This window comes from Pipistrellus hanaki (assembly GCF_964339955.1).
Source record: "Pipistrellus hanaki genome assembly, chromosome: 5".
NCBI classification, from domain to species: domain Eukaryota; kingdom Metazoa; phylum Chordata; class Mammalia; order Chiroptera; family Vespertilionidae; genus Pipistrellus; species Pipistrellus hanaki.
The window spans coordinates 31,984,033-31,997,939 of NC_140507.1; the positions used below are offsets into that span (position 1 = coordinate 31,984,033).

General features: G+C 46.1%; 1 protein-coding gene across 1 annotated transcript in view; it reads right to left on the reverse strand.

The window, feature by feature from the left end:
• Positions 1-13,907, reverse strand: part of SLC22A4 (solute carrier family 22 member 4) — a 54,167-nt gene that overhangs the window by 14,715 nt on the left and 25,545 nt on the right. Inside the window, exons 4-7 of the mRNA XM_084886637.1 lie at positions 13,108-13,279; positions 8,999-9,125; positions 6,478-6,578; positions 585-799 (exon numbers count right to left, since the gene is read on the reverse strand). Coding sequence (XP_084742763.1) covers positions 585-799; positions 6,478-6,578; positions 8,999-9,125; positions 13,108-13,279 — 615 coding nt within the window. The remainder of the gene's footprint in view (positions 1-584; positions 800-6,477; positions 6,579-8,998; positions 9,126-13,107; positions 13,280-13,907) is intronic.

Sequence of the window (13,907 nt, forward strand, 5' to 3'; positions counted from 1 at the left end):
TAGTATTATTAAGAAATATATATTCCTTTGGTTGATCTTTCACCCTCCCCCCTTCCACCTTCCCCTGCCTTCCCTCTGAGGTTTGACTGTCTGTTTGATGCTTCTATATATCTGGATCTATTTTTGTTTATCAGTTTAGGTTGTTCTGTGTGCTCTCTAACTAAAACATTACAGACTCTAAAAAAAAATCACTGAATTTATACTGGAACTGGCATGAACTACTAACTCTTACACTTGAATATGCACCTCAAATAAAGGTTAGAAATTACCAAGAAATTGGGAATCAGGATTGTGTCTTCAAGAAAGAGGCTTGAGGGTTTGGGTGAAGGTTTCTACATCAGGGATGACTGGGAGCGTTATTTTTCCTTTTCAGGTAATAATTTCCAACTCTCCAAGGCTGACTCATCTGTTTGAGGGTGTTGTTTTGAACACTGGAAATCACATAGACGCTATCCTTTGTCTAATTGGCTTATGAATGGTATATGATGGGAAGGCTACATAAACAGGGAGCAGTGACCAGTAACTAGACCAAGTCAAGGTGTAGGTCTCTTCTGTTAAGCTGTCACTGTTGGTTAGCTTCTTACCTGCAGGTACCAGTTGAATTAAGAGAAGCACGCCTCCTCCCAAGAACAGCACTCCAGCGATGATATACCGCCTGGGCAGGGTTCGCAGGAGCAGCCAGGACGTGATGTAAGCTGGAACTTCGATCAGGGCAGAGAGGAAACAGTTCAGGTAGGCATCTCCATGTAAATTAGGAGAGTCGAGAGACAGAGCAAAGTAACCGACAGAGGTTAGCATCCTAAAAAAAAAAAAAGAAAAAAGTGATAAGAGGATGGCATGAATCACTCTAAACTTTCATAATGGTCAAGAAATTGTCTAGATTCTGTTTTCCTATAAGTAGCCACTAACTACATATGGCCTTTTAAAAGTAAATACATTAAAATTAAATAAAATCAGCCCTGACCGGTTTGGTTCAGTGGATAGAGCATTGGATCGCAGACTGAAGGGTCTCGGGTTCAATTCCGGTCAAGAACACATACCTCAGTTGCAGGCTAGATTCCCATCCCTGGTCAAGTTGCTTGCAGGAGGTAACTTATTGATGTGTCTCTCTCACAACGATGCTTCTCTCTCTGTCTCTCCCCTCCCTTCCACTCTCTCTAAAAAAAAAAAAAAAAAATCAGCCGAAACCGGTTTGGCTCAATGGATAGAGCGTCGGCCTGCGGACTGAAAGGTCCCGGGTTTGATTCCGGTCAAGGGCATGTACCTTGGTTGCGGGCACATCCCCAGTAGGGTATGTGCAAGAGGCAGCTGATTGATGATTCTCTCTCATCGATGTTTCTAACTCTCTATCCCTCTCTCTTCCTCTCTGTAAAAAAACAATAAAATATATTAAAAAAAAAAAAAAGAACCTAAAGTTAAAAAAAAAAAATTAATGGAGGAATCTCATTGGGTAAGGATTAACAACAACAATAAAAAAACTTGAAAGAAAAAAATCAAAGAATCAGTTCCTCCATTGCATCAGTGACACTTCAATTGCTTAATAGCCACATGTGGCTAGTGGCTACTACAGTGGACAACACAGATAAAACCTTTTTCACCACTGTAAAAAGTTCTATTGGACAGCATAAGTCTAGATATACCAGTACACAACAACACCTACTCTGGTCTAGTTAATTTTACATTTCAATATTTCCCGAACAGTTTGTACATCTTCATTCCCTTAGAGCTACTATCTGAAGAAAGAATGTATATCAGTCATGTCAGTGAACATAAAATCCAGGCTTCATTCTTACCAAGGGGGGGGGGGGGCGGGGAGAAACAGGAAGAAGGAGGAGAAACATAGGTAATACTGTGGGATCCACTTATAGTAAATTCCAAGAGATTTAGTAAAACTCACTTTAGGGAAAAGAGTGGAGACCCATAATGCTTCCAAGTATCATGAAGTGCACGCCATATATCCTGTAATTACAGTTAACATCCACGGAAAAGCTTCTCTGGAAAAATCACTGCCCTATGCAGGCTTCCCTGTGCAGAAGTTTGCTTGTTATTCAGATGAATGAAAGCAGAGGATATCTGAAGAATCTTTTCAGGACACTGTTGGAGATTTCTATGCATACTTTATTAGGTTGGGTAGCACAGGGCTATTGCAAAATACAACAAAAATTAACTTTGATCTCTCTAGGAATCTTTTTAAAAAAAATATATTTTATTGATATTTTACAGAGAGGAAAGGAGAGAAATAGAGAGCTAGAAACGTCAATGAGAGAGAAACATTGACCAGCTGTCTCTTGCACACCCCTTACCGGGGATGTGCCCGCAACCAACGTACATGCCCTTGACCGGAATCGAACCTGGGACCTCTCAGTCCGCAGACTGACCCTCTACCACTGAGCCAAACCGGTTTTGGCCTCTCTAGGAATCTTAGTGATTCTCACATTTGGTAATAAGAGCAGCTTAGATAAAAACCAGTGACCATGCTGGCAGGTGAGAACTAAGGAGGCCTGCAGTAAGGGAGGAAAGCCAGGTGCCTGGACACATTTGATTAATTCAGTCATATGCTCTGTCATCGGTTTCCTCGAACTGCAAAACGGGATGGCCCTAAAAATAGACTAGCTGCAGTCTGAACCTACTAGTTATGACAATCATCTTTCTTTCTGTTGCCATCATGGGATAAGCATTTTTTTTCTTCTTCCTCATTTCTTGGCAGATATATTATTAAAACTAGTCAATTCATTATTTCGATGCCTTAAAATTACTTGGTAGCCTGCCAGTGTGGCTCAGTGGTTGAACGTCAACCTATGAAACAGGAGATCACGGTTTGATTCCCTGTCAGGGCACATGCCCAGGGGTGCAGGCTTGATCCTCAGTGTGGGGCATGCAGGAAGCAGCCAATCAATGATTCTCTCTCATCATTGATGTTTCTCTTTCTCTCTCTCCCCCACCTTTCCTCTTTCAAATCAATAAAAACATATTTTTAAATACCTATATAATAAAGAGCTAATGTACAAATAGTCATCACACCCTCACGAAGTAATGGCTCAGGCACTCAACACTAGGAGAGAGGAATGGGGACCAGCCAGGCACAAATGAGCTTGAGAGAGGAATGGGGACCAGCCAGGCTGTGACCCGGGAGAGGGACAAGCCTCCCACCCCGAGGCCCTGGGTGCCTGTGGCTTTGGCCCAGGCTAAACCACCCACACACAGTCCCCTGAAGCTGTGGCTGGCCTGAGGGAAGCCAGCCCAGGGCCTGGGTGTCTGTGGCTGGCCAGAGAGAGGGAATCTAGGTCATGGGTGCAGGGTAAAGCAGAGGCAGTTAGGGGCAATCAGGCCAGCAGGGGAGCAGTTAGGAGCAATCAGGCAGGCAGGCAGGCAGAGGTGATTAGGGGCAATCAGGCAGGCAAGCAGGGGGGTTAGGGGCAATCAGGCAGGCAGGCAGGCAGGCGAGCAGTTAGGAGCCAGCGGTCCCAGATTGCAAGAGGCAATTGGACATCCCCTGAGGAGTCCTGGATTGGAGAGGGTGCAGGCTGGCTAAGGGCCCCCCTCCTCCCTGTGCACTGGGTCTCTAATAAATATATAGCTTGTCAAAACCCCAATCTGGTCCCTGGCCAGGTGGCTCAGTTGGTTGGCACATTGTCCTGTACACCAAAAGGTTTTGGGTTCAATTCCCAGTCAGGGCATGTACTTAGGTTGCAGATTCGATCCCCAGTTGGGACCCATAAGTTTCAATCTCTCCCCCCGCCCCCCCCCCCCCCCCCCGCTCCATCCCCCTCTCTAAAATCAATAAACATATATTCCAGTGAGGATTATTTATTTATTTATATATTTTTTATTGATTATGGTCTCACATAATTGTCCTTATTCCCCCATTCCCATCCCAAACCCCTCCCTAGATATGCCCCCCCCCCCAACCCCCATTGTCCATGGCCACTGGCTAGGCCCATATGTATGCACACAAGTCCTTTGGTTTATCTCTTCCCCTTACCCCCATCCTCCCTTACTTTCCCTCTGAGGTTTGAGAGTCTGATCGCTGGTTCTCTTTCTCTGGGTCTGTTTGTGTTGTTCATTATTTCCTCTAGATGTGTGAGATCATGTGATCCAAGAAATACCCTTGTAAGAACCTAAACTGCAACAAGCAATAATGGTTATGCTGAGAGGCAAATGAATCAGTCTGTAGTGAGTTCCTTTCTGGGCCAACAGTTCTTTTGCATCCCAATTTCAATGCCAGATAGTTCCCTATGTGTACATGCCAGCCATGATATTTCAGATCTGGTTGGTGGACAAATGGTGGTAATGCAGGTCAGCCTGTCTCTGGTTTGGTCCTGGGCATCCTTCAGCAACCCGTAGCTGTTGTCTGTTGGTATGCTGAGGCGTCGTCAGCATCTTCCATCTCTGAATTGTCTCTTCTGTCTTCATGGCTGGAGCGCTTCTGTCTAGTCCTCTCTGTTACAGAATTCCAGATGGTCTCAGAGAGTGAGGATTATTTAAAAACAAAAACAAACTCCAATCTAGGCAGTAGGGATTCAGGTTATTCTTATCTCCCTGTTCAATTGCCAGTACAGCTTCAGGAAATAGGAGCTGAATTAGCATCTTGGCTTCAGGCACCAAGGACATCATTAATCCCAAATGGAGGGACCCTTTCCCTGTGGGCCACAGTACAGCAGACTTTATTGTTCCCTGTGATTTACTTTTTTGGTATCCAGTTCCATGAATTGAATTGAGGCATCTCCAAATAACTTAAAATTTTACTAGTGGCCCAGTGCTCGAATTCATACACATTGAAAGGAAATTAATTAGAAGAAATATTTCAATATCGCTCTATAAGAAAGGTGTCAACCAAATTCATGATCGACAATGACAGATTGAAACACAGGCATACAATTGGCGCTAGCGAGAGCTTTGTATGTATCATGCCTATGTGAGTCAACTTACCCTTTTATAGATATAGAATAAACTTGCTTAATTAGACCTGCTTTCTGATGCAGCTAAACTTTTTTCCAGTCAGTGAAGCACCCAAAATTCTCTTTCAGGTAATTGTCAGCAACACAGCAATAAATATCAACATGAAGCATATTATTATTGTAGATCACGCAGGGAAAACAAAGGGTTAACTGCAGCAGTGTTTGACAATATTCTGCACAGCGAGAAAACCTGAAGTCATTTTCAAGGTACACCATTTCTTACTTCTTTTCAGTTGGGTCAAGTTTCTAAGCTTTCTAAATCTTTGTTTTCCAGCTAACGAAAAGAAAAGGATTCTACAAACTCTCCTATCTACATACTCCAGGACTTCGGTGAGGATCAAATGAAATAAGGTATGGGGAAATGATTCACAGACATTTGGTTAAAGTGTAAAATGTTTGCATCTGGCTATAAAGCAAGTCGTTTTCCTGGGCTGAACAAACTGCAAGGAGGCTAGTCATTAGGGAGAGGAAGCTGGGCTTTGCTACATGACAGATGCAATTTGGTGGGGTATCACTCTGAGGTGATGGTGGGGCCTGTGTCCCACTCGGGGGGAGCCAAGTATTGCTTTGTGGGTTCCAGGTCTGTGGTGCCATTTCTCTGAATATGGCCAGTGTGCATCACGTCAGCTCCTGCATTGAGCATATGCCCCCTGGTGATCAGTGCATGTCATAGTGACAGATTGGATGGTTGGACACTTAGCATATTAGCCTTTTATATATATAAACTAGAGGCCCGGTGCATAAAATTCATGCACGGGGGAGGGGGGGCCGGGTGTGTGTGTGTGTGTGTGTGTGTGTCCATCAATCCAGCCTGCACCCTCTTCAATCTGGGACCCTTCAAGGGATGTCCGACATCCCTCTCATAATCCAGGATTGCTGGTTCCCAGCCACTCCCTGCCTGCCTGATTGCCCCTAACTGCTTCTACCTGCATGCCTGATCACCCCCTAACCACTCCCTTGCCAGCCTGACTGCTCCCCTGCCAGCCCAATTGTCCTAACTGCCTTCCCCTGCAGGCCCGGTCACCCCCAACTGCCCTCCCCTGCAGGCCTGATCGCCCACAACTGCTCTCCCCTACTGGCCATCTTATGGTGACCATCTTGTGTCCACATGAGGGGGAGCATCTTGTGTGTTGGTGTGGTGGTCAATTTGCATATTACCTCTTTATTATATAGGAGAATTTCTTTAAAACATATATTTTATTGATATTTTACAGAGAGGAGGGGAGAGGGATAATTAGAAACATCAATGAGAGAGAAACATTGATCAGCTGCCTCCTGCACACTCCCTACTAGGGATGTGCCTGCAACCAAGGTAAATGTCCTTGACCTGAATCGAACCTGGGACCCTTGATTCTGCAGGCCAATTATCCACTGAACCAAACCAATTAGGGCTATATAGGATAATTTTTATTTTGTCTCATGCAGACCTAGACCTTGTCCTGATGTTCCCCTGAACTAAAGAAAATAAGTCATATACTTATGTGCTGTATATCACACTTGCAGATCACTTATTACTTACCATAACAGTATAAACATAGTGGTTATCATGGCAATATTTCTTTTCCTGAACAGGTCCAGAATGTAAATTTTCTCCTGCTTCAGGGGTTTTAGCTCCTGTAGCTAAAATAATGCAAATAACCATAAGATTAAGAGCTAGTGAGGAAGTATCTTTGGCCATGACAGCATGGCAAAAACTTATGCACTTTACCTTGAATATGCTTAGAAATCAAGCATGTACATATGTGACACTTTATTCTAACACTAAAATGTTTGTGGCTAATTTATGACAGACGCCTTTACAATATGTAACGTTGGCTCCACTGTCTCTTCAGAAAGCCTAACTGCCAGCACAGCCGTTCCCTGCCTCAGGCTCATCACTATGGGCAGCTGAATCACACTGCCTTGTGATCCTTGTGTGGGCAGGGCTGTACGCCTTGAGGTCCCAGTCTGCTTTTTATACTTTTCTTGTCGAGGTCTGTGAGTCAGAACAGACTTGAACAGATTTGAGTTAACTGTGGGACCTTGGGACAGTCACTATTCATCCTCTCTCAGCCCCCATTCACTTCTCTGTAAAATAGGATGCCCCCAAAAAAACTATACACACTTTGAGCAATTAACTCCAATGGGTTAAACCTGAAAAGAAAGAAACATCAATGGAGCTACCAGCTGTTAGTATGTATACATTTTGGAGGGACATCCTGATGTCCCCACAATATATATGATATATATGGAGGCGAGAAGATTAAATGTAGCGTAGCATATACCTGAACTACGTAAATGCCCAATACATTTTAACTGTTAACATTATTACTTTGCCACTGAGAAGATGCTAGCTGTTAGTGGTGAGTGGCAATTTCTTACTATTGTCAATGGGCTCCCCTCCTTTACTTAAAAAATATACAAAAAAAACTTTATTGTTGAAAGATTATATATGTCCCCGCATTTTCCCTCACTGACGCCTTCTAGCCTGCCCCTGCCCCTTACCCCAGGTTTTCACCACACTATGTCCATGGCTATGCATGTAAATTCTTTGGTTAATCTCTTCCCACCCTCCCCACCTTCCCTCTGAGCCCTCCTTCACTTTTAATTTACTAATGTTAGCTTGCCATATGTTAGGAATCTAGATAGCCAAGCTTATTAGCATTAAAGCTAAAAAGTTACAAGACTCTGAGGTGGGGGAGCTCTTTGGGATAAAGTGCAAGGATGTTGTGGCCCTGTGGTGTGTGATCAATGAGGCTGAGGAAGGAGCTTCTATGATAAAAGAAGTGCGGGCGCCAGCCCACCTTTGTAGCTGGTGCTCCCCAGATATTAGCATCCTTCTTTCAGGAGTCATCAGACGCCTCCTCACGCAGCTCACAGGCATATCACCTGGTTTCTTCTGCACGACTGGGAGCTCTGTGACGACCACCAAGCAGAGCCCTGCACAGCTGGAGGGAACCCGGAGGGCCCTGGGAGTGGTGCCACGCACAGGTGGGACCCCGAGTCAGCCTGTGCTGACAGTTGGTGCTGCCACAGGGTCCTTGTGAAATTGCAGGTTGCTGGGTCCCACCGGAACCTGCTTAATTGCACTTTCCTGGGGTTAGTATCCAGGGCTCATGCTTGGCCTGTGTGGAGCCACCAAAATGCCTTTGGACCAGGCACCAAGCAAGTTGGAGATTCTTCAGAAAGGACATCTGAGAAGCTTGAGACTGCTTTCCAAATGATACCACTTTTCATTCTTTCCTGTCCAACTTAACACCACTGCTCCTCATGTCAGGTAAGTGCACGCCCTTTGGCACTGGAGAGATCTGGTGAGACTTCTAGCTGTGTGATCCTGGGGAAACTACTTAACTTCTCTGTACCTCAGTTTCCTCTCCTGAGAAATGGGCATGTGGCTAGCATGAGCATCTGGCAGACTCTCATCGCCATCCTGAGCAGGGCTCTGCAGAACCTCCTAAAGAGGACTCTACCTGGGAGGTGAGAGGGGAGGTGACTGGGCCTCGGGAAAGCACAAGCTCCCTTTCCCTCATGGACCCATCCAGTTCAGGTCCAATGTGCCTCATGGCAGGGAGAAAGGCGAGCGGTTAGGAGCCAGTGGTCCTGGATTGTGAGAGGGATGTCCGCCTGCCGGTTTAGGCCTGCTCCCACAGGAATCCCTGAGGACTGAGGGACACCCCTCCCCCGCAGGGCATGAATTTCGTGCACCAGGCTTCATATATATATATATATATATATATATATATATATATATATATATATATATATATTCACCAGAATGAAGCAATACCAATAAAAAGTTGGAGATGAACTTACAAAAAGGAAGGGAACTAATGTTTAGTTAACACTTGCTCTATGCTAACCAGTTTACATATTTTATAGCATTTAATTCACACACATCTCTTCATGGTTTGGGTTTTATCTCAGAATTTAATCATTGTTGTGTCTCTAAGGCCTTGGACAGAGCCTGCTACTGGGTGGGCACTCAAAATACATCGAATTAAATTCCATTAAGAACAAGAATGTGTGACTGACCTCAAGAGAAAACATCTGCAAATGCTTACCTCCACAGGGTCAAAAATCACCGCCGGGACCGCTACCTTGTTCATTTTTGCAGCTCTTTGGATGATAGCTTCAGCCTCGCCAAACCTTCTCTGGGATATCAGCCACCGTGGAGATTCAGGAATAAACCTAGAATCCATTTTCAATGGTTTATAATTCTTCACAAAGGCAGGGTTTGAATACTCTTAACCATAAATTGTTCCCCAAATAATTTTTATTTTGTAAAATTCTAGATTTTTTTTTTTAAAAGCTGAGGCCTCATAATATTTCCATTGATTATAGGAATAAATAAAAGCACCTTCACGTTTCAGCGTTCTGAACAAATCACAAGACTGACCATCGGTTGTATTTGAAGCCAGGAGCAGTGTAAGGTATAACGTTAACTGTGCAAGGGTTTAAGCCAGGGGAGCTGGAGACGGCCATCAACAACTTGACAGCCAAGGGTGGCTCTTAAAGAGAAACACAGCCCAGCATCTCTGTGTGTCCGTCCCTAGGACGCTCCCTGGAGCGCCAGCTGGTGCTGCGCTCCGGTCTCTGTGTGAGGACGGCCAGGGCACCTGTGCTCCTCAGAGGAGAAGGTGGGTGCCCTGACTCCTCCTGTGGGCTGTCCTCCTCCACTTCCACAGATTCCTGGGTCAGTGAGCCCCCAAACCAGCTTTGGGGAGACAGCCAATGTTGTCTTTTTTTTTTTATGTCTAAAAAGTTAATTTTAAAAATTATACAATCTCACTACGTTTTAATTAATAGTCAAACACGGTTGACTTCTTTCCTAATGTTTCTATTTTTTTTTCCTTTTTCTATTTATTTTTATCATGCACACGTTTATTTATATTTTAAAATTGCTTTCCAATTTTCATTTCTTAGCATCTCTTAGCCACTTTCATTGCCGGGCCTTGTTTTCCTTACCTAGTCATCAGTACTTAGAAAGTAAATTGCGTGTAGCAGGTACAGAGGCCTCCTCTACTTAAATGGGCCCCTCTGAAGCCTCAAGAGGGATGATCTCAGAGCAAAAGACAGCTGATCAAATAGCCAACCCCAGCTCCCTGTCCCAGCCTCCCAGCACGATGGTGGGAAACTGAACCCAGTGGGCAGTTTTCAGAAGATGCCCTTTCGTGGTCCCCGTTGCAACCGTGATGATGCCAGGTCACTGGCCTTCAGTCACCAGAGCTGGGCTGTCCAGTACAATAGCCTCTAACCACGGGCAGCTCATATTGAGCTAGTGTGACTGAGGAAGTGAATTTTAATTTCATTTGTTTTTAACCAATTTTAATTTAAAAAGCAGCATGCGGCTAGTGACTACTGTCTTCGTGCAGAATTAGGGGTCTTACAGCCACTGTGTACATCATGGACACTTTGGCTTCTGAGCAGTTTTAAAAACAGGGTTGTTTTTAAAAATATCCCGTCTTTCTTACTCCAGGCCCTGAGGGCATCACTGGCCTCAGTCCTAACGTTTGGGCAGCTGGATATTGCAAAGCTTTCCCCATGCTGCATCTGTGGGCTCCCTCCCCACCCTCTATCACATACTCCATTCAAACTTGTGGGCAAACAAGCCTTTTAAAGGGAACTTGGAATGTAAAAAACCCCCAAGCCACCTGCAGTGACTCTGCTCCCCTCCCACTTCCAGCCCACGTACCCAGGCTGACTGCAGTCCCTACCGCTGAACTGCGTGGGCTTTGGGGTAGGAAGAACCAAGGGTAGCTGATCACTTAAGAAGTCATTGGAGCACCACTCGAGGTTGTACCGACAGTCTCTCTGTAGTGTTAATTCACAGTGCGCAGGGGCGGGGCTGCTGGGGAGTCTGTGTCACTTACTGGCGGGGAGCAGAGAGCCCAGCAGCCAGAAGCATCCCCACACCACCCCAGCCCGTGGTTCCAGCATCGCTCCAGGAAGGCCCGCCCGTAAGGACAAGATGTTCAGGATAAAGTGATTTTGTTTTTGTAGGAAAATGGTGAGACTGTTGTTTTAACCCTGCGGGACCAGCACGCAGCGTGTCTGTGCTGGCCCTGACCTGCGTCTGTGTGGGGCGGTGCTGGCCCTGAACAGGGTGTCCACAGCCAGGAGCACTCCCAGGCCAGCCAGTGGGAGCAGGAGATAGGGCTCTCCTGAGGGCAAGAAGGAATGAGGCCGCTCCCTCCTCATGGGATGGGCCTTCTCAGCTGGACACTCAAGGGGCTGGCCTATCAGAGTTATTTCTTCTGTGCTATTTGGTCCAAGGGAAAGATGCAAGTCCCACAAATTAAAATCCCTACTAATCTCTTAGTCAATCAGGACCATTCTAATTTTTAGTTCCTCTCTCTCTCTCTCTCTCTCTCTCTCTCTCTCTCGTAGAAGTATACAGTTATAAGTTTGATTATAACATATGTTAAAAGTACTGGTCTCTTATGCAAAAAGGATGAGAGCCAGGGAACATCAATTATTAAAATCATTCCCCTGAAGAGGCAGAAAATAACCTATGAATAATCTTGTGCCTTCAGAGAGCACTGGGTCACAAAAGCATTCACACTGGATTCAGTGAGCAAGGAGTTGTGGCTAGAGGGGGTGATGATGATGATGGTGGTGATGGTGACTCCTCTTCCAGAAACTTGCCCCCACTCTCCTTGGAGGCAGAGCTGTGTAGATGATGGCCTGCCCGTGTTCACCATAAGCTTTCCTGACCATCCGACTGGGCTCCAGGTGGAACCTCCGAATCAGAATAGTAGCTAACCTTTAACACACTGTCCCTCAAATTCCAGGGAAATAGGGGGAAAAGGTGCTCTCTCCTCCTATGCACACCCACGCCAAAAACTTACACTGGTAAACCATCGAGTCGCAGAGGTCATAAGGAGATAGTAGCTTGGAGTGGGTCCAACCTGAGCCATCTGGTTCAACCAGGCCAACATGTGCTACCTATCAGCCTCTATGGCTGCATCACCCTGGCAGCACGATAACGGACTTCCAGGCACCTCTCCAGCAGCGTGTCCACCGGACAGGGCCGCCAGGAGGCGGGTCTACAGTGTGAGTCCCAGAAGCATTCACTGTGTGCAAGGAGGTAGCACTCAGTTCGATAAAACCAGTCACTGCTGGGAGGTTTTAGTTGCTGTTGTTCATCTTCATCTGAGGATATTTTTCCATTGATTTTTAGAGAGAGTGGAAGGGAGAGAGGGGGGGAAAGGGGGAGACAGGAATGTGAGAGACACACATCAATTGCCTCCCGCACACTCCCCAACTGAATCCGGGGGACCGAACCTGCAACCTAGGTACCTGCCCTTGACTGGGAATTAAAGCTGAAAACCGTTGGTGCATGGGCCAACATTCTAACCGCTGAACTACATTGACCATGGCACTACTGGGAGATTTGATTTCGATGTCCTGAAACCAAACAAAAAAGAATTGAGAGAGAAAAAGAAAAAGAAAGAGAGAGAGAGCCAGACCCAGCGATGGAAGAAATCCCCTTTCCTCTTGCTTACATGTGAAAAACCAAAGAAATGGGGACTCCCCAAAAAGGGTATGGCTCGACCAGATTCCATTTTTTCTTAATTTGCTCTCTCACATAACCATAACCATAACAACCATAAAGGGCAAAACCTAGGGCTAGTGATTTTGTGATTGTGTGGTTCCCATACTCATGTGTCAAAATGGGGTTGGCGGGTGGAGGGAGGAGAGAAGAGGTCATTTCTCTGACAACTCATTGAAGGAAAGTACCGCCCTCGCCCTCCTAGACAAAGCGGATACATGGGCGCTCCTCAGAGGCCGAGGACAGAAACTCCACCAGGTGAGCCCACAGGGAGGAGGAGAGCTGCTAGAGAAAAGTGTCAGAACACCTGGGGCGGGAGGGGCAGTGATGGAGTTCTAAACAACAAACCCCAACGAGACCACCTCACAAATAAAAACCACCACCAACAGCAGACAAGACTGGGGAGGGGAAAGGCTGGATTTCCTGGGGAGGGTGCTTTGTGGGACAGAGGAGAATCGAACCCCAGCACACAGACCCACCCAGCCAGGAGAGCAGCCTCTGGGCTCCGAGGCCCAGCCCCGCCAGCGTCAGTGAGATCACACCAGGGTCAGCTCCAGGCTGTGGCTCCAGGCTGTGCTGGCCAGCAGCAGGGGCTGTCTGGGGCTGAGCCACACTCACCACCACAGCGGGACGCACAGCAGCCCCGGCACGGTCAGCGCCAGCAGCAGCATCCGCCAGTCTCTGATGAAGTAAGCAAACAGTGGCAGCAGCATGTAGCCGACTGCAAAAAATGTGCACACTCCTAACGTGGAGAATATAATACGAACTGACTTGCCAAGAATTTCTGTGCCTGTTCAAAACAAGGGAGGAGTATTAGCATTTTTAACCCACGTTAATATTTGCTTTACACATCATTACCTGGCAGTTAGGGTTCCAACTATCGTCGCTTACAGAAGGGAAGTCTCATGGCCCAGGGCGGGAGTGGTCAGGGTAGAGGAAGGTGGGAAGTGACCCAAGATGTATCAGCTTATAGAAAGCTAAGTGATCACGAGGTTTTAAAAGAGCCATCGATTTTTTTTATTTATTTATTTTTTTTAAGATCATTTCATGTCTTAGAAATAGCAAGCCCAGCGCCAAGAAGCAGCCTCTTCTGGGAGAGCCGCAGGGGGAGGAGCAAGAGGTGGTCCAGGAGGCAATGGGGACTCTTCGGAGGGGCTTGGTGGGGCCCCGCGCCTTGAGCCTTTCCCACTGTTCTCCCCCGTACAGTAAGGTGACCAGACGTCCCGCTTTGGGCAGGACAGACCCGATTTTTGGAATTGGGACTTAAAAAAAAAATATATATATATATATATATATATATATATATATATATATATATATATATATATATTCTATTGATTTTCAACAGAGAGGAAGGGAGAGGGATAGAGAACTAGAAACATCAATGAGAGAGAAACATCGACCAGCTGCCTCCTGCA